General features: G+C 35.4%; 2 protein-coding genes and 1 pseudogene across 3 annotated transcripts; all 3 read left to right on the top strand.

Annotated features, from left to right (window-relative positions):
- On the top strand, positions 1,462–5,701 carry LOC18608254 (splicing factor 3B subunit 1). Its single transcript, XM_007042842.2, has 2 exons — positions 1,462–1,595; positions 1,714–5,701. The coding sequence occupies exon 2, from the start codon at positions 1,716–1,718 to the stop codon at positions 5,514–5,516; it is 3,801 nt and encodes a 1,266-aa protein (XP_007042904.2). The 5' UTR covers positions 1,462–1,595; positions 1,714–1,715; the 3' UTR covers positions 5,517–5,701.
- On the top strand, positions 6,050–14,385 carry LOC18608253 (LMBR1 domain-containing protein 2 homolog A). 2 transcript variants are annotated; one of them, XM_018115234.1, is made up of 14 exons: positions 6,050–6,522; positions 6,967–7,043; positions 7,297–7,455; positions 7,875–8,088; positions 8,739–8,825; positions 8,911–9,050; positions 9,535–9,615; positions 10,858–10,922; positions 11,385–11,560; positions 12,001–12,131; positions 12,224–12,311; positions 12,980–13,193; positions 13,272–13,378; positions 13,532–14,385. In XM_018115234.1, the coding sequence occupies exons 1-14, from the start codon at positions 6,355–6,357 to the stop codon at positions 14,000–14,002; spliced, it is 2,178 nt and encodes a 725-aa protein (XP_017970723.1). In that variant the 5' UTR covers positions 6,050–6,354; the 3' UTR covers positions 14,003–14,385. The 2 variants fall into 2 exon arrangements, with proteins under 2 accessions (XP_017970723.1, XP_017970724.1); XM_018115235.1 differs by lacking the exon at positions 6,050–6,522 and having other exon boundaries at positions 6,966–7,043; positions 7,319–7,455.
- On the top strand, positions 19,421–26,023 carry LOC108660624 (annotated as a pseudogene).

Raw genomic sequence — 26,203 nt, 5'->3', positions numbered from 1 at the left:
CTGCTTTGTGCACTCTGATGATTATTCTTGTATCTGTTTATTCTCTTTGCCCCTGCTTTGTTTTGATTAATGCTGATATATCAGTCATTGGCTTCATCTAGCCTGTTTTAAGCTCATATGCTCGTCTCAAGAAATTGGCAGATTATACTTTTCAACGGTACTGCTGCTAGCATTGAATCAATGCATGGATGCTTAGAAATGCGATTATTACAAGATTTATTTGTAGTTCGCATGTATTGCAAGAAAGGTGCCAGGGCTTGTCCATCTGGGTTCTATGCTATTGCTGTCGGCTGCGTAGGTTAATCCAGAATGGGTTATTATTTTAGAGCCTTGCAGCGCTTGATAAATAAATTATTTGTTCAATGCATCTCCTGAGTTCCATGTCTTGAAGGTGAAGGAGCTCAAATTCCAGGATATGGTTAGGTTTTTGCCACCCCGACGCGCTCCACTTCATTTGTGGTGTCGAAGATTCAACCCGTGTCTGGTGAAGGGAGAGTTAAAATTCAAATTGTTCTTGTTTTGGTTATCACAAACGTTGATGAAGAAAATTCATATACATATTCATAATAAACAGTCAAGACAGGGTCAATACTCAATTATTTCCGGGCGGGAGAGGAACAAATCAGGAAGAAACTGTTATAACTTTTTCTGGTTAGGAATCCCTTTGCTAAGTTGCAAGGTCATGGTCGAACCCACCTTAGCCACAGAAAACGCTGAGGTCCCGCGGAGCCATTTGTAGTGCCTTGGGGCCTCAGCTGTCAATGGAGGAACTTGATTCTGCATCCATTGTCGTATAAATCATTTAGATCAGTCTTTATATTAGCCAAAAGATGTCAGTTGATGCACGTGACCTTAATGATTAATTATTATTAAGTTGATGGTTAATTAATCGACATATATGACATTCATGATACATGACTCTGGTTGTTTTCTAACATCTTAAGTGAGATATTTTCTCACTCAAATCAACTTCATTACCTTAGAAAAGTGACATTTATGATTTATGTTCATGAGTATATTAAATGCTCGCATAAGGACAATGATAAAATGATATTTTTTTCGTTAATATTAAAGTTTTATCTAAATATATAATATTATAAACTAAGAAGTAATTTTAGTATAATAAAAGAATAGCAATTAATTTTGAAAAAAGTGAGAAAGGTTAAAAAATTATTTGGAGTTTTAGTAGCTTAAAAAAAACCACTTGCATTCTAATTTCACAAATAAAATGTACGGACTGAGTCTCGTCTTGACCAGAATAACCAAAATAAAATTTTCAATTATAAGTTATAGAATTGTAAAAGATTTTGTCTCCATGTTTACTTGATAATTTACGTAAAAAAGGAAAAACATACTGCTAGTTGTAGGTTTAGGGAGAAAATGTATCAAACAACAAAGATAAAAAGGCCGAGCGGGCTTGCAAGATTGTATTAGGTTAATACTGGGCCTCCGTGACATAGATCTAACCCGACCCATTTCAGTTTTGAAGTCGGTTTATCTCTCCATTCTCAGTCGCGCTTTCCCTAAAGATCATTCTCAATCTAAAAATCTGCAGCGCAGGCTATCTGTCATAACCAGTTAACCACCGCCTTCAGGTCAGTCTTTCTTTCCAACTTAAAGTACCCCATTTCCTTACTCAGAAAACAATACATCTATTTTTATTCTAAATCATTTATTCTTTTTCCTCCCAAAATTTTGAACAAAAAACCCTAGTTATGGACATTGATAACGAGATCGCCAGAACCCAAGAAGAGCGGCGGCGTAAGGAAGAAGAACTCGCCTCCCTAACCTCCCTCACTTTCGATCGCGACCTTTATGGCGGAACCGACAGGGATGCTTACGTTTCTTCCATCCCTGTCAACGATGAAGACGAAGCGAATCTCGATTCCATGGACTCCGAGGTTGCTCGGAAGCTCGCCTCTTACACGGCTCCCAAGTCACTCCTCAAAGAGATGCCACGTGGTGACGAAGATGATAACTCGTTAGGGTTTAGGAAACCCGCGAAAATTATTGACCGTGAAGATGAGTATAGGAGGAGGAGATTGAATCAAGTCATCTCTCCGGATAGACACGATGCGTTTGCCGCCGGGGAGAAGACGCCGGATCCCTCGGTGAGGACGTATGCGGATGTGATGAGAGAGCAGGCGTTGGCGAGGGAGAGGGAAGAGACTTTGAGAGCTATAGCGAAAAAGAAGAAGGAGGAAGAGGAAGCGGCTAAGGTAGAGAAGGAGAGCGGTGGTGCTGCAGCAGCAGCGGTGCCTAAGAGGAGGAATAGGTGGGACCAGTCTCAAGATGATGGGAGTTCTGCGGCAAAGAAGGCTAAAACGACGTCAGATTGGGATTTGCCCGATGCAACTCCTGGGATTGGGCGTTGGGATGCTACGCCTACGCCAGGGAGAGTTTCGGATGCGACTCCATCAGTTGGGAGGAGGAATAGGTGGGATGAGACTCCGACACCAGGACGGTTGGCTGACTCGGATGCTACCCCAGCTGGTGGAGTTACGCCTGGGGCAACCCCTGCCGGGGTTACATGGGATGCTACTCCAAAAGGGTTGGTTACTCCTACGCCGAAACGGCAGAGGTCTAGGTGGGATGAGACTCCTGCAACCATGGGGAGTGCGACTCCAATGGCAGGGGCTACACCAGTCGTTCCTCTTACACCTGGGGTTACTCCTTTCGGTGGAACTGATTTGCAGACACCTACTCCGGGGAATTTTCGTGGGCCCATGACTCCGGAGCAATATAATTTGTTGAGGTGGGAGAAGGATATTGAGGAGAGGAATAGGCCGTTGACTGATGAGGAGCTTGATGCCATGTTTCCACAAGAAGGGTATAAGATTTTGGAGCCGCCTGCTTCTTATGTGCCTATTCGAACACCTGCTCGGAAGCTTCTTGCTACTCCAACACCTATGGGAACTCCACTTTATGCTATTCCAGAGGAGAATCGTGGGCAGCAGTTTGATGTGCCTAAGGAGGCACCTGGTGGGTTGCCATTTATGAAGCCTGAGGATTATCAGTATTTTGGGTCGTTGTTGAATGAAGAAAATGAGGAGGAGTTGTCTCCGGAGGAACAGAAGGAGCGGAAGATCATGAAGCTCTTATTGAAGGTAAAGAATGGGACACCTCCACAGAGGAAAACTGCTTTGAGGCAGCTTACCGATAAGGCAAGGGAATTTGGTGCTGGTCCATTGTTTAATAGGATTCTGCCATTGCTTATGCAACCTACACTGGAAGATCAAGAGAGGCATCTCTTGGTTAAGGTTATTGATAGGGTGCTTTATAAATTGGATGAGTTGGTTAGGCCTTATGTGCACAAGATTCTTGTTGTGATTGAACCATTGTTGATTGATGAAGATTATTATGCACGTGTGGAGGGTAGAGAGATTATTTCTAATCTCAGTAAGGCAGCTGGTTTGGCTACTATGATTGCTGCTATGCGTCCTGATATTGACAACATTGATGAATACGTTAGGAATACGACTGCAAGAGCTTTTAGTGTTGTTGCTTCCGCACTTGGGATTCCTGCGCTTTTACCATTTTTGAAAGCTGTGTGTCAGAGTAAGAAGTCTTGGCAAGCTAGGCACACTGGGATCAAGATTGTTCAGCAGATTGCTATTTTGATAGGTTGTGCTGTTCTTCCTCACTTGAAGTCTCTAGTAGAAATCATAGAACATGGTTTGAATGATGAGAATCAGAAGGTGAGGACAATTACTGCTTTGTCGTTGGCTGCTCTTGCTGAGGCTGCTGCACCTTATGGTATTGAAAGCTTTGACTCAGTCTTGAAGCCCCTGTGGAAGGGTATCAGGTCTCACCGAGGTAAAGTCTTGGCTGCATTTTTGAAGGCTATTGGTTTTATCATTCCTTTGATGGATGCAATTTATGCTAGTTACTATACAAAAGAAGTTATGTTCATTCTTATCCGTGAGTTCCAGTCACCTGATGAAGAAATGAAGAAAATTGTGCTTAAGGTGGTGAAACAATGTGTGAGCACAGAGGGTGTTGAATCTGATTATATTAGGAATGATATTCTGCCTGAGTTCTTTAGGAATTTCTGGGTGAGAAGGATGGCTTTAGATAGGAGAAACTATAGGCAGCTTGTTGAGACTACTGTTGAGATGGCAAACAAAGTAGGTGTTGCAGATATTGTAGGGAGAATAGTGGAGGATCTTAAGGATGAGAGTGAACCTTACAGACGTATGGTAATGGAAACAATTGAGAAGGTGGTTGCAAACTTGGGCGCATCTGACATTGATTCCAGGTTGGAAGAACTTTTGATTGATGGTATTCTTTATGCTTTCCAAGAGCAGACTAGTGATGATGCCAATGTGATGCTTAATGGTTTTGGTGCTGTTGTGAATTCACTCGGGCAGAGAGTTAAGCCATATCTTCCCCAGATCTGTGGTACAATAAAATGGCGCTTGAACAACAAGAGTGCCAAGGTCAGGCAGCAGGCAGCTGATCTTATCTCAAGAATAGCAGTGGTTATGAAACAGTGTCAAGAGGAACAACTGATGGGTCATCTTGGGGTTGTTCTGTATGAGTATCTCGGAGAGGAGTACCCTGAAGTTTTGGGATCGATTTTAGGAGCCCTCAAGGCAATTGTCAATGTTATTGGTATGACGAAAATGACACCACCAATCAAGGATTTGCTTCCAAGGTTGACACCAATTCTGAAAAATAGGCATGAGAAAGTCCAGGAGAACTGTATTGATCTGGTTGGGCGAATTGCGGATCGTGGTGCAGAGTTTGTCCCTGCTAGGGAGTGGATGAGGATTTGCTTTGAGCTTCTTGAGATGCTTAAAGCTCACAAGAAGGGTATAAGAAGAGCTACGGTCAATACTTTTGGATATATTGCAAAAGCCATTGGCCCACAAGATGTCTTGGCAACTCTATTAAATAATCTTAAGGTGCAGGAACGTCAAAACCGTGTTTGCACAACCGTGGCAATTGCAATTGTTGCAGAAACATGTTCACCTTTTACAGTTTTGCCAGCCTTGATGAATGAGTACCGGGTGCCAGAACTTAATGTGCAGAATGGTGTCTTGAAATCTCTTTCCTTCCTGTTCGAGTATATTGGTGAAATGGGAAAAGATTACATCTATGCTGTGACTCCATTACTTGAGGATGCTCTTATGGATAGGGATTTGGTTCACAGGCAGACTGCAGCTTCAGCTGTCAAGCACATGGCTTTGGGTGTTGCTGGGTTAGGTTGTGAGGATGCTTTAGTTCACTTGATGAACTATGTGTGGCCCAACATATTTGAGACTTCCCCTCATGTTATCAATGCCGTCATGGAGGCCATTGAAGGGATGAGGGTGGCCTTGGGTGCTGCAATTGTGCTAAATTACTGTCTCCAAGGTCTCTTCCATCCTGCTCGGAAGGTTAGGGAAGTGTATTGGAAGATTTATAACTCACTTTATATTGGATCTCAAGATACGCTTGTTGCAGCTTATCCTATTTTAGACGACGAGCAGAATAACATATATAGTAGGCCCGAGTTAATGATGTTTGTATAGATAGCAATTATGGTGGGCAGATATCACTTTAAGGCTGATTTTAAGACTTTTGTATGTTTCTTTACTATTGCAGTAGCTTGTTAAACTCTTATGCTTACAGTGAGACGATCGCATTTTTATTTTGCTTTGTATTGTAGTTGCATGCTATAAAATGGGAATATGGCAAACTTTCTGTTATTACAAAATCATTCCAGGAAATTCGTTGGTTGCTAGTTACTACTGGCACCAAGCATGTTGCGCTTGGAAGCTGCTGGAATCCGAAGTTATTCTGTATATTTGTATTTGCTAGCATAAGCTGGGAACTGCAGCTCTGAAATCAATGTCAGGTTCTACTTCTGGTTCACGAGCCCCTGGCCTTTCCAAGGAAAGGTGTGCGTGTCTTGCCCAAGAGGCTGGTCCTCTCCCTTCATTTGTGTAATAACTACAAAATATTGAGGGTGTTTGATTGAAATGAATATTTGATAATTGAATAAACAGAGGCAGCTGTCAGCTGGGCCAAGCTCCTTCAAATTGCAATAGAGAGGGGGCGGGGCTTTTGGGATAAATAAGGAGAAAAAAAGCCCCAGAAAGCCTACGAAAAGTTCCTCGTGACGCTGTACGCAAATTGCTGCATTAACATAGCTTAGCTTTAAATTAAAGCGTCAAAAAAGAAGAAACAAAAGTTTCTTGCAACAACCCTTTTTTTTTTTTCTCTTTCCTACTGTTTTCCATTTCTAGGAAAACAACACCAAAGAGAAGAGAAAATGAGAGAAAAAGTACCCATATAAATATATTCATCAAAAGAAACAAATAAGATTGTAGTATAACGTAAATTAGATAGAGAAAGAGATCAAGGAAGATGTTGGTTTTCTATTTGATCTCGTTGCCGTTAACAATGGGGATGGTTATTCTGACTTTGAAATATTTTGCGGGTCCAGATGTTCCTACCTACGTCTTCTTCACCGTTGGTTATACCTGGTTTTGTTCGTTCTCCATCATTATCCTCGTCCCTGCTGATATATGGACGGTAATTTCTTTATTACAACCCATAATTCTATCTGGGAATTCTTTTTATCATACTTTTGTTATCTGGATTATCCCTTTTTTTTTTCCTCTTTTCAATTATTGATTGGATTTAAGGTTGTGAAATTTATCTGTTGAAAATACTGAATGGTCAATGGAAAGCTAAATTTTATTGGATCCATGAGCGGGTACTGGAAGTCTTACTTCTAATTCTTTTGGTGGCCTAGAGTAGAAAACAAAACGAACATATATAATACGGAAATGGGATTTTGCTTTCTTTATCCGTGAGGTGTATCTGAGGTCTTAGCGCTTACTTTGATTTTCTAAATGGCAGAGTGCCAAAAAGTGGTTTAATTTATTTGAAGGACGTTCAGTGCATTTGATTCTACCTACAAATTATGCATGTATTCTGAATTGCTTTCTTGCTTTTCTTTTCTTCATCTTGCAGACAATAGTTGATCATTCCAGTGGAGGGATATCTTTCTTTTGGAGCCTGTCCTATTGGAGTACATTTTTGCTGACTTGGTATGTAAACTAGAAAGGATCAGCAGAATCATTTTCCTCATCATATGTTCCTTGTCAGCTCTACTTATTTGCAAGTGTTCTCGCTGTGTCTCTGTGCATTTTGAAATATCCTTATACTTATATTTTTTACTGCTGCTCTTCATTACATTTTGTTTATTATCATGCTGCTGTCTGGAGTGAACTTTTAAGAAACTTCATGGTTAAGAGATGCATGTATTCTCATAGTTTTATATTAAATTATTTCTCTAAGCAGGGCTGTGGTGCCTACTATTCAGGGTTATGAAGATGCTGGAGATTTCACCATGGCAGAAAGATTGAAGACTAGCATACATGGAAATTTAGTCTTCTACCTCTGCATTGGTTCTATTGGACTTGTTGGACTCATTTTATTCATTATTTTCCGCAAAAATTGGTTTGTTTCTTCTTCCACTGATTGATTGCTCTTTGTCCTCTTTGTTTTTGACTGATTTTTTGTTTCTTATCATGTTTGTCTGCGTATAATTAGTCCTGGAGATTTTGATTATCATGTTAGGTGCTAAATTGGTATAATTTTAGCTTATCTCTTGTTTTAACTATAATTTTATTTGACATTCCTATGTCTTTTTGTGTGTGTGTGTGTTAAATGAGTAGGTCCTTTATCTGGCAGCTTGATTTTATATTCCTGTATTTATATCATTTTGTTTGCATCCTTTAAGCCTTAATGAAATTTGGTTGTGAACCTTAACATTCTTTTCTCCTATGAAGTTTTTATTCAAATATCTGCTTTTTGTGGTTTTGATGGAATTTAGCATCCTTTGTTTTGATTGATCCCTTTTTCTTTTTGGGGGGAAGGAGTGGAGGCATTCTTGGTTTTGCCATGGCTTGCTCCAATACTTTTGGGCTCGTCACTGGTGCATTTCTTCTTGGCTTTGGTCTTAGCGAAATCCCAAAGGGCATTTGGAAGAATGTCGATTGGACTGTCAGCCAGAAGGTTCTCTCGCACAAAGTTGCTAAAATGGCTGTTAAACTTGATGATGCTCATCAAGAATTTTCAAATGTGATTGTTGTAAGTATATCCATAACTTTACCATTGGTACATTCAGTGGGAAACTAAAAAATTACAGGCCATGTCCAATTAATTTTCTTTTTGGATTTGTTAAATCTTTGGTGGTTTAATTTATTCAGTTATTGAAGAACTCTCTTTGTTAGCACTAAAATATGAGGCACCACCTCCATGTTGCCCTTGACTACTGGTGATGTTTTGTCTTTCTGTGATGATTGATGAAATGGAAAAATCATGAAGTTAGCAATTAATGCCTGACCACTTTTGGTAAACATGAAATATTTCAAGACAACCAAAACTAGAAAGATGGACTAAAATTTGGATACAAAGAAAGTCCATAATTATTGGATGAGTCAATTGACTCAAGTTTCCATCTTGAATGTGTTAGTTCCTACTGTTGCAAGGAATTTTATCCAGTAGTTGAGGGTTCATCAATCTCCACGTCTTAGTTATTGGAACAAGTACGGATATGTTATTGATGATTGTCTGAAAGTAAAATTTCAAGAATTGTGTCAAATATCTCCAGAATTGTTTTATTATTGGAACATTAGTCTCTCTCACATTCCAGTTTATTATTTCTAATTCAGGTTGCTAGAGATAACTTTGAGTTTTTATCTTTTTCCGTTCACAACTAATGAAGGTGCATTTGACAGGTTGCTCAGGCGACATCAAATCAGATATCGAAGCGTGATCCTTTACGACCGTACATGAATATTATTGATAGCATGTTGCATCAAATGGTGCTCCACTTCTGTCTATGGTCTGTTTAGTCTCAAAGTGGAATTTTATGTGCTTTCCTCCAATATTTTATTTCCTATTTTGCAGTTAAAAGAAGATCCCTCCTTCAAACCTCAAGGTGGGAGGTTTGGGGAGAATGATATGGACTATGATACTGATGAGAAATCAATGGCGACACTTAGACGCCGGCTTAGGATAGCTAGAGAGGAGTACTGTCGGTATCGAAGGTACACTGCAATGTGGTTAGTTAAAATTTTTAATGGCTGGTATAGTACTATATTTCAGAATCAAAGGAGTACTGTTGTTTGATTGTGTCTCATTATGCTAAATTTTTCATGGCAATAATGTACTTTTAAGACATTTTGTATTGGTGTTGTGAAATCAACTGCCCTAATGTGTACATTGCTTGGAAGAAACCTGCAGATTCATGTGAATTTGTTTATTGATATGTAATTTGCACATGATGAAAAACAATGCTAAACTTAGTTTCTGCTCCCTGTATTTTTAGAAGAACTGCTGCTATTTTCTCTGTTTTGACATCTCTTTGAGGGACAGATCAAATATGGTAGATTACTTATAAGTAGCAATTACTTTCTCTGTCAAGCATGGTTTTTGTATCTTACAGATTTATAACTGAATGATGTTGCTGTACTTTGCTTCCAAGTGAGTGTTTTCCAGTGGTAATTAAAGTTAACTCTTAGGCTTTTGCAGTGAATATATGAGCTTTGTCTTGGAAGCCCTTGAGCTGGAAGATACAGTCAAAAATTATGAGCGCCGTGATGCAACTGGATGGTTTGCACTTTGCATCTAAATAAGACTTGCATGCTTATTAAGTTATATGCTTTTTTTTTCTCCGATTTCATCTGCAAAACATCAACTTTAGACTCAAATTCTGGATTCATTACATGTATCTGAATTTGTTCTTGCTATGGGGCCCAATTCGTTGTCTGACCTTTGGAAACTGAATTGTTTTAAAATCCTTCTAGCCGCCCCCCCTCCTTGTCCCTCCCCTTTTTTCTACTTTCCTGTCAACTTACCTTTGATCTAATTTCTCTCTCTCTCTCTCTCTCTGACACACTCATGGGGGAAATTGCATTTACAACTTTCTTTTGTGCTTCACTCTGTATTTTTAAATTAGCAGTTATATTTTAATTTGGTCTCTCTCTCTTATATGCATTTAGTTGTATCTACAACAGAAAGGTGCATTTACAACTTTATTTTGTGTTTTACTCTGTATTTTTCAGCTAGTAGTCATACTTTCATGTAGAATATTTCGATATTAGGGACAGTATAGTTATTTGCACAGCCATTTCTGATTTGTCTATCATCATGTATGCATTAGCATATAAGTGCGCATGAAAATGAGTAGCTGATGTATTCAATAAGATGTTCTCAATGTTTCATGGCATAAATAATACTGGTCAGCATGCTATGGAGATTTATAGGATGTAGTATTGAGAAAGAGACATAGCTCTAGAAATCAATCATTTCTGTGTAGGTTGTCAAATAACCAATTTATATGCACATAACTGTGTATGAGGCTGTCTCAAGGAAGGAGAGCCCACATGAAATAATAATTCAGGTTAGTTTTACTAAGAGTAAGAACTTGTTTGGAGGTATTCATTGGTATATTTTATTCAACAAATGATTCCCCTTGAAATTGGAGGGAATATTAGCCATGCTCAAAAATGTTTGATATTGAGAGTTATTGCATCTGACCTTTTACCTACAAGGTGGACCAAGATTAGACTGAATAATATATCTAAATAAGGTTCTTGTATTCTTCACAGTAGACATGCGAAAAAATGTTTAATATATTGAGAGTTATTGCATCTGACATTTTACCTTAAAGGTGAACCGAGATTAGACAGAATAATTAATCTAAATACATCTAAAATATAAGTTTAGAAGTCAGTTTTGTATTTTGCAGTGTTTGTGTGCTATACAAGTCTTCTATTTATTATTGTTAAAAGTGTTTTTCCTTCTTTTTCTTCTTCTTGAAAGTGTGCTGACATTCATTTTAAAATGTTGTAGGAAATTTATTTCAAGCTTCAGGCCTGAACGAAAGGGTAGACTAGGGGCTTCTCTTGATATGCTTGGTAATTACTCCACTCTGAATCCTTTCCTTTTTCTTATTTTTATTCAGGGCTGGGAATTGGTTAGGTGCCAAATTGACCTATCATCTAGGTGCTTAAGATTTGCTGTTTAAGTCTTTCTAATGATTTCCTTATAGCAGACTGGATCTGCATAAAACAAGTTGATCTGTCTTCTTTAACCTTTAAAGGTTTTTTTTCATCTCCTTTAAGTTTGGAATGCTGCAAGCTAATTGTCCTTGTTCCAGAATAGTACTCAATGGTAATTAGTGAGCTGAAATTGAAGTCAATTTTTGAAATCCTACATACATAAGATGCTTAATCATTTGAATTTATCTAAGTTATGAAATGGAATACTTTTTGTGAACTTGCAATGATGGTTCTTTGTTAAGTTGCTGTTATATCATTTATGGTTATCATTTACCATCAAGTTAGGTAATATTCAAACTAATTATTTATTCCTTACAGAGTTCATTTGGCGTTGTGTTCTAAGAAAGCAACTGGAGAAACTCTTGGCTATTATTCTGGGTTGCATGTCAGCTGCACTTCTTTTAGCAGAGGCTACCATATTGCCCAATGGAGTTGATTTATCTCTTTTCTCCATTCTCATAAACTCTGTGGGAAAGCAGGAAATGCTTGTGCAGGTAATATTTTGAAACAGATTGGACTATTTAGAGTCTCAAATGAGTAAACTGCTTGGAGCACAAGCATAAGAACAGAGAACTGAACTGTAGAAATCAAGTGAGCAATTCGATGTAACCATTTTATCCTAAACCCCATTGTCCCTATATTTGAGGAAGAAATCCACCACTTAACATTTTGTTTGCCTTTTTAATGTCCTATTTAACTCTAAGAGTTGGAACATTCAAGTCCATTATATAATCACTCATCCATTTGCTAATAGCTATGAACATGAAATAAAAAAATGGTCTTACTTGAATAACTTCTTGATGCCCACGAACCCTTGGTCAATCACCCCCTGTATTTAAGTTAATAAATGGTGAATTTGAGTGAAATATTAAATTCTATTTTCACAATCAGCCAACGGGGCTTGGTATTATCAAATTACTGTGTTGATTTGCAGGTTGCCGCTTTCATCCCTCTGATGTATATGTGTGTCTGCACCTATTATTCCTTGTTCAAAATTGGAATGCTGATGTTCTACTCATTCACACCAAAACAAACAAGCTCAGTCAGTTTGCTTATGATATGCTCGTAATCCTTCCTTTTTCTCCTATCTTTACAACTTTTACTTGGCCTTTCATTTTTAGAACTTGTAATGGATCTTACTCCTAAACGTCTATTAGGATGGTTGCACGATATGCTCCACCAATTTCATACAACTTTCTCAACCTTATCCATCTCCCTGGTAATAGGAAAACCATCTTTGAGAAGGTCAGTGGTTTTTCTACTTTATTGTGCTTTTCTTGACACCATCCAGCTATACTATGATATTAATGTTTCAATTTTATCAATCAGTTCTGCAAAATAATTGATGGTGGTTCTTATATTGTACCACTGTTATTGTGATTTATATGATAAGCACAGGTAACGGGGCATCTCAATGATTTTTATTATGCCTCATGCCCATGCAGCGCTGTTCCTTTTGAAGAAAAATTTGATGTTGATAAAAAGGGTGCTACTCTTAGAGTAATGTTGAAATATTATTACTTCACAAGATGTTTGCTCACACCAATTTTTTAGGATGCAGAAATTGTGCAATATTTTCTGCTGAGAATCTTGGAATAAGCAGAAACAGAATTTAACGATAAAGCAATTTTATACCATAAAAACTGTATGCATTAATTTGGCATCAGAAATTAACGATGCAAGTGGGATAAGTTCTTATAAAATTTTGTTGAATAATTACCTATGGATATGCAAGCTTGGTACTGTGGCATGTATATTGGAATATTTTAATTTCTTAAACCGTGGAAGTCCCTGTCTCAGAGTCATTTAAATCTGTCATTTTTACTAAACAGAAATTTGGTTTGGGTTAATCTTTCCGTTAAGGGTTTTTTATTATTTTACTTGAAGTCTCATGTAACATCAACTAAATGCAGAGAATGGGGAACATAGATGATGCTGTCCCTTTCTTTGGTAAAGGATTCAATAAAATTTATCCTCTCATCATGGTTATATACACACTCTTACTTGTGACAAACTTCTTTGACCGGGTCATTGATTATTTCGGGAACTGGAAACTATTCAAGTTTCAAGATGAAGTTGATGATACAGATGGATTTGATCCCTCAGGACTAATTATCTTGCAGAAAGGTGATCACTACATATTGCCATTAGTCATAGTTTCTTCTTTGTTCTTTAAGGTTGTAAACATTTCCACTTCTTGTTTAGAACGGTCTTGGCTTGAGCGAGGGCATAAAGTTGGTGAGCATGTTATTCCATTGGCAAGGAATTTCAACGGCATGAGCATTGAAATTGAACCTGGCAGCAATAAAACAGTATGTGTGCTCTCGTATTGAAAACTGCTATCTTATTATATGCAAAGCATGCCAATTACTTTGCTGCTGCACATTTTAAAGCATCTTCGATTCTTTATGTCTTTTTCCTTCTTTTTATCATTTAATTGATCTTTTCCTTGAAAATGGTATCAGGATAAGGCTGTTACAGATACAAGTGTACAAAGTGCCATTGAAATTGGAAAAGGGGATCAACTTAAACCTCTGAAAGAAGAGGCTCAACATGACACAAGCAAAGAAGCCATTAGCAAGAAATATTTTGGAATAAGGGCACACCAGAACATACAAGCATCCAACAAGAATTCAACTCAAAAGGACTTGACATCCTTAACAGTTGATGCTGGCAACTCTGAAAGTGCAATGACACCACCAATACCATCAGGGGGATTAGCCTCAAAATGGGAATCAATGAAATCTGGTCTTCTAAATTTCAAATCTAACTTGGAAGCAAAGAAATTCCTCCCTTTACGACAGACTCGAGAAAATACAATGTCCTCCGGTGCATCCTCGTCTGAATCTCTTGATGAAATTTTCCAAAGATTGAAACGACCAACTCTGGACCTTAGAGACTATGGTGCTGAGAATGATCTTTTTGAACATGACTAGGAATTCAGGAAATTTGGTCCATCTGGATAGTCGTACTGCACATATAAACATAGCTATTCCTGGAACAGACTTAGCAGAAGACTTGTTCATTTCACACCAAGTCTAAAAGATGTGTGTTTCTGAGGCAAGCTGAATGCCAACTATAATACAATTTACATCACCTACAGCAGTAAAGCAGCGTTCAGTGTCTACCAAAGCCACACAATTTTGCTACTACTCTCCTTCTCAAGAAAGAAAACAGTTAAAACTGCAGATACCATATGCAATCCAAGGGATACTGTACACTTGTGATAGTAAACATTATAAGGTTGATCACTGATTATGAATGTTTGCATATTATTTGTTGAATCGAATATATTTAAATTTTTATAAATTAATACTTAGAGGATTATGAAATCGAGATATTATTTAATCGATAAATTAGTAATTTATTAATTTATATAGTAATTAATAAAAAATTAATTTGTTCAGGTATTTTTTTTCAAAATATTAAACTTAATATGCATGTATTGTGTATAATTGTCTCATGCAATACGAAACATTACTTTCTTAGTGCATTAAAAAAAAAGTTAGAGATGAGATTAAAGGAGTGATGGGATTTAAGGAGACATCAATTTCAAGACTTAGAATCATATTTTATAAAAATTTCAAGAGAATGCAAATAACATTGGAATCATATTTTACAAAGATCTTTCAATTGAGTTATGTGATTATAAATGTTTGCATATTATTTGTAGAGTCGAATATATTTAAATTTTTATAAATTAATACTTTCAGAATTACGATATTTATTAATTAATAGAGATATTATTTAATCGATAAATTAATAATTTATTAATTTATTCATCAATTAATAAAAAATTAATTTATCAGGATATTTTTTATTTTTTTTCAAAATATTGAACTTAATATGTATGTATTGTGTATAATTTTCTCATGCAATACTAAACATTACTTTCTTAATGCATTAAGAAAAAAAAGTTAGAGATGAGATTTGAAGAGACATCAATTTCAAGAGAAAACAAGTAGTATTGAAATCATATTTTACAAAAACCTTTTATATATAATTAATTTAGTCATTAATTGAGGTTCGAATCAAAGACTTCTAGTAAATATGCCAAGATCATTGCGACCATATCTAAGCCTTTGCTTTCAATTAATTCTTGCTTTTGTTTCTTTTCTTATCTCTTTTTTTCTTTTCTTTTTTTTTCTAAAACTACGTTGTTTTGAGTTTTTCACACTCTCAAAAACCTTAGCTATAAAAGTATTTTTTTTTTCGCATTTTTTCCTTTCCCCTCTCTCTACCTCCTCTTTTTTCTCTTTTGGAAGGAAAAAATGAAAAAAAAAACCTTTTATAGCTAGGGTTTTTAAGAATGTAAGAAGTCTTAAAATGACGTAGTTTTAGAAAAAGAATGGAACAAATAAGGAAGCAAAAGAAAGAAGAAAAGAAATAAAAGAACGAATTAATCAAAAGTAGTGGCTTAGGTATGGTGGCGAGGACATAGATATGCTTATTGGAGGTCTTGATTTGAACCTCAGCGAGCACATAGTTTTTTGGTGAAGGAAAAAAAAATTCTTAAAAAGTGACATGGCAACCACGTCAGTAACCCGAACTTAGAAAGTGATATGACACTAGAAAGTCACCTTTCGATTTTGGGTAGAGAGATAAAATTAGACAAAATGTACTATTACAAGGAATGGGTGGGTATTGACTATAATTTTGATACATAAAAAGATTATTAATTTATAAATCAAGTAGGACTTTTATATTTTTTTAAATGTATTATCTTATAAATTTAACGAATTATTAATTTACTATATTAATCTCAAGTTATGACTGATAAAAATATTATTTAATCAAAATTATTAATTTATCGAGTATTAATTTATAAAAGTTATATTGTATTTTGAGAGTTTTTGTCATTAAATGCAAGCAATTCTCATATTTCCTTCTCTTTTCCTTGATGGGGCTTGCTTCAATGTTTTTATACCCATTTTCCCACCCTTGCGTACATGATAGTTCATTGCCTTAGCTATTTCTAATCTCTCTTTGCAATCATAATTGAAAGTAAGGAGTGAAACGTGACCCGACTAAAACTGATTGTAGCAGTTTTGGATACTTATGATAAGATATTGGTAATGTTTCGTTATGAAATTAATACTCAAATTGGTATCGGGTAAGATTTAGATAAAAAGGGTTAGAGTACTTGCTATTTTAACCCAATTAGTTTCTGAGAGGGTACTTGAGTAAAACTTATTATATTGAATTCACTTAATGAATTATAATTTTTCTTTTTCATTTTGATTGATGAATTAAATGGGCTATGCTACTATGTAAGAAATTGATTATCATGACTGTTATTAATGAGTGGATCTTATAACATTTAGTAGTATGTTCTTGTTATTATTTATCGTTTAAAAGTTATAATTGGTTTTTTAAATGGATAGCCAGATTCGAATTTTTAAATTAATATTCATAAAAAATAATTAGTTTCAAAGGTGGAGCTAGCCAAATTTAATTGGGGAGGCCAAACACAGTTGAATAAGAGTTAAAAATTTTAAAAAATTAATTTGTTAAATTCAATTAATAATAAAAATATTGATAATAGAAATATGAAACTAAATATAAAATTATAAATTGTAAAATATAAATAGTTAAAAATGATATATAAGATTAATAATTTTTTCTTATATAATTAGAATTATTTAAATACTATATATTCAAGAGAATTTTATTTTAACTAAACATAAAATGTAAAGCGTATAAAAAAAATATACTCAAATTAATTTCCTCTTACATAATTAGGAATAATAAAGAAATGATACGTTGATGAAATTTTAAGTAATAATGTAATACTACAACTTATATTTGAGAACTATATAATAATTTATTATTTTTTAAAGATTAAAATCATAAAAAATAAAATTTATGTAATATAAAAAATAAGAACATGATAAGTAGAAAGTAGATACCACATATTACATAACAAAAAAGAAAGAAAAAGAATATCGTTAATGATTTGTAAAAATTTGAAAAATAATATTTATAAAAACTTATAACATATGAACAAATAGAATAAAAATAAAAAAAATAAATAAATATAAATAAAAATAATAATATAAATTAAAAAAATTTAAAATTAAGTGAGATAAGTGAAATTATTTTATTATTTTATTATTTATATTAATTATTAAATTAAACATTATTTTAAAGGAGCTAGCAATAGAATATATAAAAAAATTAAAAATTTTTATATGTTATGAAAAAAATTTTAAAAGTTTTGGGGTGACCATTGCTCCCCAATCACATAAGGAGGGTCCACCCCTGGATTCAAATGATTAAGGTTATTAATCAAAAGCATCACAAACAATCACAAGGAAACCTTAGAAATAAAATTACACCCATAAATTCATTCTCGATATCCACCAATCGAAACCAAGAAATGTACATTAATAAACCCTTAACCTTAAGCAAACAAACAAACAAACAAACGAAAAGAATATGAAGATTACCTGACCCACCACTTTTCTCGTCATCAAGGCTGGGGCGGTTGTCCCCTGGCGAATCAGACGCCACCACGTCATTATCGGCATCAGAGTCAAGCAGCTTGCTGGCAGGCCCCTGGCGCTCACGCTTCCGCGTCTGATCGGACAGAAAGGTGTTCGGTGCAAACGTTACGACCTTTTTCTTCTCCATCCAAACGTACAGAAATAAGCAATATGGGTTTCCGAAGGAGAGCACAAATGCAAAGCGAAAGAAAAGAACTTGTGTTATTTTTATTCATGAATTATACAAATATACCAAACCGATTTTTTTTAAAAAAAAAGAAAAAATAAAAAATAAGGTTTTTTTTTTTTTTAAACTTACGTGTATGATATTTTTTTTCACATAATACCTTATTTATTGCACTGCTAAGGGAAACTCTGATTTTTAGAATAACTTTTCCGATTCTTAAATGGATTCTGAAAGATACATATTCAAGTTGGACATAGAAAAAGCTCCCCCCAAACCTTTGGACTGTTTTCATTTGTATAATAATTTCAAAGTAGTATGTGAGAAAATATCATATCATAAAAAATTCATGTGAAGTTTATCTTTTATTTTTTAAAATTTTGGTTAATTAAAAAGTAACATAAAAGAATAAATTAATGTTCAATTTAGCACCTACAAAAATATGTAATGTAACAGTGATACTTTTAAAGTTATAAGATATTGTCAAAACGAATCATTTTTTTACATTATTAAACAATTAACCAGAATTGATGAGATAATACTCCACTCTTCAAAAAATGTATATTTCTTTTAAATGAAGCAATTTTATACCATAAAAACTGTATGGCATTATTTTGGTATGAGAAAATAAGGATGCAAATGGGATAAGTTCTTATAAAAATTCGTTGAATATTAATTACCTATGGATATGCAAGCTTGTTACTGTGGCATATATATTGGAATATTTTAGTTTCGTCCGCTGTGAAGTCCCTATCTCAACGACATTTAAACCTGTCATTTTTCCTAAACAAAATTTGGTTTGGGTTAACTTTTTATTTTATTATTTTCTACTTGAAGTCTCATGTAACATCAACTATATGCAGAGAATGAGGAATATGGCTGATGCTGTCCCTTTCTTTGGCAAAGGATTCAATAAAATTTATCATCTCATCATGGTTATATACACACTCTTACTTGTGACAAACTTCTATGACGGGTCATTGATTATTTCGGGAACCGGAAATTATTCAAGTTTCAAGATGAAGCTGATGAATTGACACAGATGCATTTGATCCCTGGGGACTAATTATCTTGCTGAAAGGTGATCGCTGCATATTGCCATCAACACGCACAATATCATAGTTTCTTCTTTTTTCCCTAAGTTTGTACAGATTTCCACTTCTTTTTCAGAACGGTCTTGGCTTGAGCATGTTATTTCATTGGCAAGGAATTTCAATAGCCAACGAATTGGTGGACATAATAAAGAAGAATGACACCGGTGGTGTTGTCTTGAAAATTGATTTTGAAAAAGCCTTCAACAGTGTTGCATTGAGCTACCTTGAATTTGTCATGAAATTGATAGGCTTTGGTGAGAAGTGGTGTATGTGGATAATGTCATGTATCTCTACTGCTTCAATCTCGGTCCTCGTTAACAGCTCCCGAACAAGAGAACTTAAAATGTATGGAGGCTTCCGACCGGATTGTCCCTTAACCCCCGTTTTCTTCAATCATGTCGTCGGAACTTTTGGAGCGTGTGTCTATAGTGTAGTGGACAGGGGGTTGTTTAAAGGTATAGAGGTTAACTCAATTGGTGTTTTTATGTCCCATCTTCAGTACGCAAACAACATGGTAATTTTGACCTCATGTAATTTAGTTGAGCAATATATACAGAAATTCCAATTCAGATAATTGGTTTACACTAAATGATGGCAAGTTATAGACCTTCCGATGGTGTGACTTTCCTGTTCACTGCCCTTGTTAATCATTTCTACAATATCATGTGCCATATTGAAAGGTCTCCATTTTGAATATTGATGAGTTCTGCTGGCCAACATGGCAGCATCTGTATTTTGGCAAATGGTTTCTAGTTACTGAATCAATTATTTTTAGCACACATATCAAGCTGAAAGTTGGAAAATGAGTTTATAGTGACAAGAGGGGTAGATGGAGATTAAATGACATTCACATATTTGTTAATGAGATTATGTTCCCAATAACATTTATTTATGTAAAAGCCTTGCGTACTTGGCAAGTCAATTAATTGTACTCTTTGATTCTCAATCCTTCCTATAGTATCTACGGGTGAAAACAGAGTACAAAACAATCACAAGAAATGTATTTATCAACATCTGGGTAAGTCTTAACCTCTTTCACTTTTGTAACTTCTCCCACCCCCTTTCATCTGTTTATAGCTCATCAAAAGCTTTACTTTGAGTTTATGAGCTCCTTAAAAACCAGCTATGTGTTCTAATTTCTCGCATGCTTTTGCAAACTAATTGTCTTATTCTAGTCGAAACAGTTCGTTATTCTAAAGTACTTTAAAGTGGAAATTACAATAACTGCACCTGCTTATTTTTCTCTTAATTTACTTCTCTCGTCATAGGAGAACTAATGAGCTGAAATCAGACATTGATATTCCTGATGATTTTACTATGAAATTCACGCAATTCTGGTCAGACTTTAGACACACTCCATTGAAAGGTAAGAATAGTTGGTCATGTATTTTTTCACTCACAAAATTTGCATGTAGTAATGAAATTTGTCTTTGTGAACATTTGGCGGTTTCATACTTTCTTTCTTCCCTTATGGGGCATGTTTCATTATTTTCCTATGATTATATATTTACTTACGTGAAGCTATTCCTATTATTTACTCTACACCCAGGGACAAATGCTATTCTACGAGGAATTTGCCCCCAAGTTTTTGGGCTCTTCACCGTAAAACTGGTAGGTGCTCTGTCGTCCCATATCTTCTCTCTCTCTCTCAAAACATGTGAATGCATGAGTAGGCACATACTGAACTTTTACTTCCTTGATCTCAGTTGCACTAACACTGATTGGAGGCGTTCAACATGTTGATGCTTCTGGGACAAAGATTCGAGGAGAGTCTCACTCGCTTCTGGTTGGCGACCAGGGTAGAGTTTTTCTTTTTAATGTATTATATGATAGGCTTCTTTCTTGAATGTTCACTTCTTTAGCTTTTAAATTTATCTACAATTTCAATTTTGCTTGGATTGATTAACCACTTTCATTGAGCCATATTCCTTGAAAGCAATTGAACGAGGTGTTTTCTTGGAAATATGGAAAAATATCATTCACCTGCATCATGGCTGATGATTATTTACCTACTTTATTATTTCATAAGCAAGGTTTCAATATCTTGGCACTAGAGACTTATAATTGGTTGCAATCCTGTGCAGTACTTCAAGTGTTTATAATCTGAGAAAGCATTTTTTGTCCAAAGCCCCAACCCCCAGTGCGGTCAGTCCCCTAAGTCAGACCATAATTCAGTAGAAGGACCTGGTCAAACCTTTTTCCAAATAGTTGAGACATGGACTCGTTACATGCATTTATGTATATATGGACTGTTTCAGCATGCTTACTCAACTTACATTTCTCTATGATTTACAAAGATTCAGGATGTGCATATCTTTGAATTGTTAGAATAGCAAGATTGATGCCATGTAAAAAGTATAAGTAAATTTTTTACAGGTACTGAAAAGTCTCAGTTCTTGAAATTTGCGGCAAAATTAAGAAACCGATCTGTCATCACTACTGGCTTGGGAAGCACTAGTGCTGGACTGACTGTTACTGCAGTCAAGGATGGTGGTAACTCTCATTTCACATCTATTTGAACTTTCACTTTGCCTTTCAGAAAATTTGTCATTATTTAGGTGATAGTAATACAGTGTGATTATGTAGCATGATTAATTTTGTGAACTTGAAGAAAATCATGAATTGGATTCAACAATGTGAGTTATAGTCAACATGGAATGTATAACATGATTAAAGCTCATTCTGCTGAAGTATATCTTATACTGGCTAAAAGTGATATTTCTAGAGCACATGAACACTGGCAAAAGTTTGGCTGCAGATACAGTGCTTTGCCCTTGCTTGTTCAAATAATTCAAGAGAAACTAAAACAAAGATGATTTCATAATTTAGATTTTGATATGTAGAAAACAGAAAATTTAACCATGTTCACAGTTCACTGAAAGGGGATTCTATGATGATTATGTTATTCTGGTGGCTGGTGTAACAATTTAATGGCAATAACAATTGTCAGACTATTGTGTAGAAAGGAGGTGAGTGAAAGTTATTTGAGCTAGAAACTAGGATATATGTTGAAAGTACACTAAACAATTCAGACTGTCTAACTTTGAAGGTTCATGAAAGTGGAACTTGTATTTGTACTATGTCCTTATGATTTTGGTATCACTGTCTGTTTAATTCATTTCTTCAACTTCTTTACCTAAATATTATTCTATAATGAACCATTTGATTGTTGATATATGTAAGTACTAGTTGAAGGTAACAAACTATGAGTTATTATTATAAACTCGTGCTTCCCTATCTTATCTTTTTTTTTAAAAAAATATTATTGCTTCAACCATCCCCAAAGTACTTAAAAAANAAATATTATTGCTTCAACCATCCCCAAAATACTTAAAAAAGGGAGGGCGGGGGGCGGGGGGGGGGGGGTAAAGAAGTTGTTTGACCGAAGTTTTGCGTGGTAGAGCTGGCATGGCCTTGTGGTTTTGTCATTTTTTTTGTGTATTGAAGGACAAGCACTTGATACTCATGGCTTTTGCTTGTTTTATGTCAAATTATGCAAGTTTCATTTTGTTGGAGGGCTAAATATATCTATGATATTACTAGGGGAGTGGATGTTAGAAGCTGGGGCCCTTGTTTTGTCAGATGGAGGGCTTTGTTGTATTGATGAATTTGATAGGTACTCCTTTGAATCATTATCATGAATTTTTTTTTTTCGTTTTCCTTTGAATGACAATATTTAAACCCTCCTTTTTCCTGTTCAAAGCTGGCTTTGTTAGGAACCATACTAGGACTCAATGTAGTTTTTTCATCTTGTACATGGCACTGGCCATCATAATTGTATTACTATCAATATATGATACTAACAAATATGTATACATAAATATACACTCTTATGATGCTGCTTTTGATGTTGCTTTCTTTGGTCATTCAAGAGCCTGCTCTTTCAGGAGGCAACTAAAATTTGTTATTGATCTGCACCTTTTTTTTTGTTTATTTATGTTTGATTGTATTTCTTCTGTGGGGGTGGGTGGGATAGTATGAGAGAGCATGACAGGGCAACCATACATGAAGCAATGGAGCACCAGACTATAAGTGTTGCGAAGGTACAACGTTTTTTCCACATTGCATTACAATAACTTCTGTTAAAATCCATGCAAGTCTCTATTTTGGCTGACATTTCTTTTCAGCACATCTTTCCCCTCTGTTATAATTAAACCTAGAACATATTTTTCACTCCTGCTTTAGGTATTTCTAGAATAACCATTGGTGTTGTTTATCCCTTATTTATTTATTTTAGCTAGGGCAGGCTAGAGGATCTGTACAATACTATGTCTATATCCATCTTGAAGTGCATAAACTGCCCTTGCAACTTCATTGAAATCTTCACCACATGTTTATTTTCTTTTACCTCGTAGAAAACATCAAGAATTGCATATTTTGTTGCATTGTGCTTGGAAGCTATCAAGAAAGATTAATAAGTTCATTCAGCTTTTGCAATATTCTTTGAGATCATTCATTTCTGTGTTCTGCATCCAGTTGATGTATTAGTCATTTAGTTACGAGCCTTTTTTGACAGCTAAAAGCTAAGCCTGTTAATCAAGTTCCCTATGCATGGGCCTGGATCATTCCTGCCCAAATCTCTTGTCCCAAATTATATGCTGCAGTAAGAATACTTGGAGAAAGTTGAGAGTTGAATTTTATAAAGGTCATAGTTGATGTCATTGCCTCCTACATGGCATAAGCAGTTTGCTGACCAACTTATACTTAATGTTACCATAAGCTGTTGTTTTTCCATGATTGTTTAAATATTGTTATGTGGCATCCATTTTTTGTTCTTTATTTAGTTTTAATTGATTGCTATTATGCTCTACTTGCTGGTTGGTGTAAGCATGGCTGGTAAACAAGTTTTGGCATTTTTCTATTTTTTTCAGGCTCGCCTTGTTACGACTCTTAGTACTAGGACAATTGTCTTTGGTGCAACAAATCCCAAAGGACACTATGATCCTGATCAACGTATCACTTCAATTTAGAGAACTAGTTTGATTGACCTTTCAAAATTGAATTGCTTGATTGTGCTAGTTATTATTCACCTTTAAATATGAAAATTACAATTTGTCCTCCACGTTACCTTATTTAGTATTGTATGTAAATGTGGAATATAATTGAACTCACTGTTCGGAACTCTGCTCTCTCAACAGTTCTTTCCCCCAAGACCCTTTTCTCTGGCTTTCACAGTCTTCCCTAAATGTTTCTCTTATTTATGTTTAGACTGTATTTATTCTTAACCAAATCTAGCTTTCGCTGTCAATACGGCACTCTCTGGTCCTTTACTAAGCAGATTTGATATTGTCCTAGTCCTCTTGGATACAAAAAAACCCTGAATGGGATGCAGTTGTATCATCGCATATTCTGGCTGAGGTAATGTGTTCACAAAGTTGTAAATCTCTGACCACAAAAAAGGGAAGAGAGGGAGGGGGGGAGGTGTTGGATTTGACTATAATTGTCCTGATTGCCATTTGAAATTAATTTCAGGGAGAATCTGAAGCAGGCAAGAGGGATGAAGATGTAGCAAATATCTGGCCTCTTCCTATCCTTCGGAGGTAAATATACCTTGGTTACAAGGAACTATTAGATCACTCTGTAAAAGTTTTTTTAAATTTTAAACTATCATCTGTTAGCAACGTCTTATTATTATTTTGGGATGAGGGTTGGTTGGGGTTTCTAGATAATTCTTGTTCGAAGAAAATTTATCCTCAACCACCAAGCACTCAGCAATCTTATGTGTCTACTTGGATCACTTGATTTTGTAGCTTTTGTAGATGTCTTGCAGGTATATTCACTATGTAAAAAAGCACTTTAAACCAGTGCTCAAAAAAGAGGCTGAAAAGGTTATCTCAAGCTATTATCAACTCCCAAGAAGATCAGGAACACATAATGCAGGTTTCTCCTTTAGAAATCCCTTCAACTTGATGATGATTGCCATTATTCTATTCACTTTGATCATACCATAATGGATTATGCAGCAAGAACAACGGTGCGCATGCTTGAAAGCTTGATACGCCTGGCTCAAGGTATGTTGGAGAATTTGTTGATTTATTATCCCTATGAGCCAAAACTCTTGTTTGCAATGTTGCTGCAGTATCCAATCATCAATGCGGGTGTTGACACTTATAATGTTGCAGCACATGCAAGGCTTATGTTCAGAAATGAGGTCACAAGATTAGATGCCATAACAGCCATTTCATGCATTGAATCGTCCATGACTATCTCAGCCATTGTAGACAGCATAGGGAATGCCCTGCACTCCAATTTCACTGAGAACCCTGATCAGGAATGTATCCTTGCGAGCTTTCTGCTTGCTTTATAAATAATCCATGATGAATACATGATATGCATATACATGCCAAAAGTGTGATAGGGTGTTTAATGCTTATAGCCACTAAAGCAATATAATTTTTTCAAGCAACAAACAAACGGTGCAATTACATAACTTAAATTTGGGGAGTTAATTCTATCACAATCTGGATACCTATTTTAGACATATCCGGAAACTAATGCTTATAGAAATTTTCTGCAAATAAGTAGAGCCACTTAGCCATATTTTTATCTAAAATTTTCCATTAAGAGGACAAATATCTGATGCTCTTACTGAAGTGTTACTTTGGAACTTTGTAGTTTGGAATTCTTAAAAATTATGGTAGAGCCATAACTTGGTTATTGCAGTGTCTCTGCGTGAATGATTAATGTTTAGTTCATACCCTTGAAAATTTATTTCATAGAGAAGATTTTTTGATTTCTTGACTTCAATGGAATAGATGCCAAGCAAGAAAGGTTAATTCTTGAAAAGTTGAGTTCAGTTGATGGGATCCAAGAATCAAATGGCTCGGAAGGTTTGTGATGATGAAAATGAGCAGGAAAACAGAAGCATCCTGGTTGAACGAGCTCTTTTGAGGTTTCAGCTAACAGCCATAACCGTTCACTATAGAAATTTTATTATTTTGCTTTTTGATAGGACATGTAAATGCTATTTATATTTAATGCAATCAGCCTTAAGTAGATGTTCTGAAAGTTTAGAGGACAGAACTTTTGAACGGGGCTTTATTTGAAAAGCCTTGTTGATGGTGATCTGATGGGATATCGGGATTATTTGTCTGTAAATTTAGAAGGATTTGTTTGTAATTATCAAACACTTGAAGCATCTCTTTATGCCTTTGGAGGCTTGAAGCCCATGCTTGTCCCGCTTTATTCTAATGCAGGGATACGGGTATGGGAGACATTTTAAATATATTTTTCTCTTTTTTCTTTCTTGGATGATGAGGCATTTTCTTCTGTACTATTATACAAGAATATGGACACTATTGTACCTCCAACTATTTTACCCCAGTGCAATGCTTAAGCTGTGTCTTGAATGCTTATAGTTGCTTTTTGATAGCA

The sequence above is a fragment of the Theobroma cacao genome, chromosome 2, assembly GCF_000208745.1.
Source record: "Theobroma cacao cultivar B97-61/B2 chromosome 2, Criollo_cocoa_genome_V2, whole genome shotgun sequence".
Lineage (NCBI taxonomy): Eukaryota > Viridiplantae > Streptophyta > Magnoliopsida > Malvales > Malvaceae > Theobroma > Theobroma cacao.
The sequence above is the reverse complement of the archived record's forward strand: the minus strand, read 5'-3'. Positions and strand labels throughout refer to the sequence as shown.

Excerpts from the sequence above, each read along its gene's own strand:
- LOC18608253 (XM_018115234.1), top strand. The coding sequence starts at position 6,355 with ATGTTGGTTTTCTATTTGATCTCGTTGCCGTTAACAATGGGGATGGTT. Across the intron at positions 10,923-11,384 it reads GGCTTCTCTTGATATGCTTG|AGTTCATTTGGCGTTGTGTT; the intron begins GTAATTACTCCA and ends TATTCCTTACAG. Across the intron at positions 11,561-12,000 it reads AGCAGGAAATGCTTGTGCAG|GTTGCCGCTTTCATCCCTCT; the intron begins GTAATATTTTGA and ends GTTGATTTGCAG.
- LOC18608254 (XM_007042842.2), top strand. The coding sequence starts at position 1,716 with ATGGACATTGATAACGAGATCGCCAGAACCCAAGAAGAGCGGCGGCGT.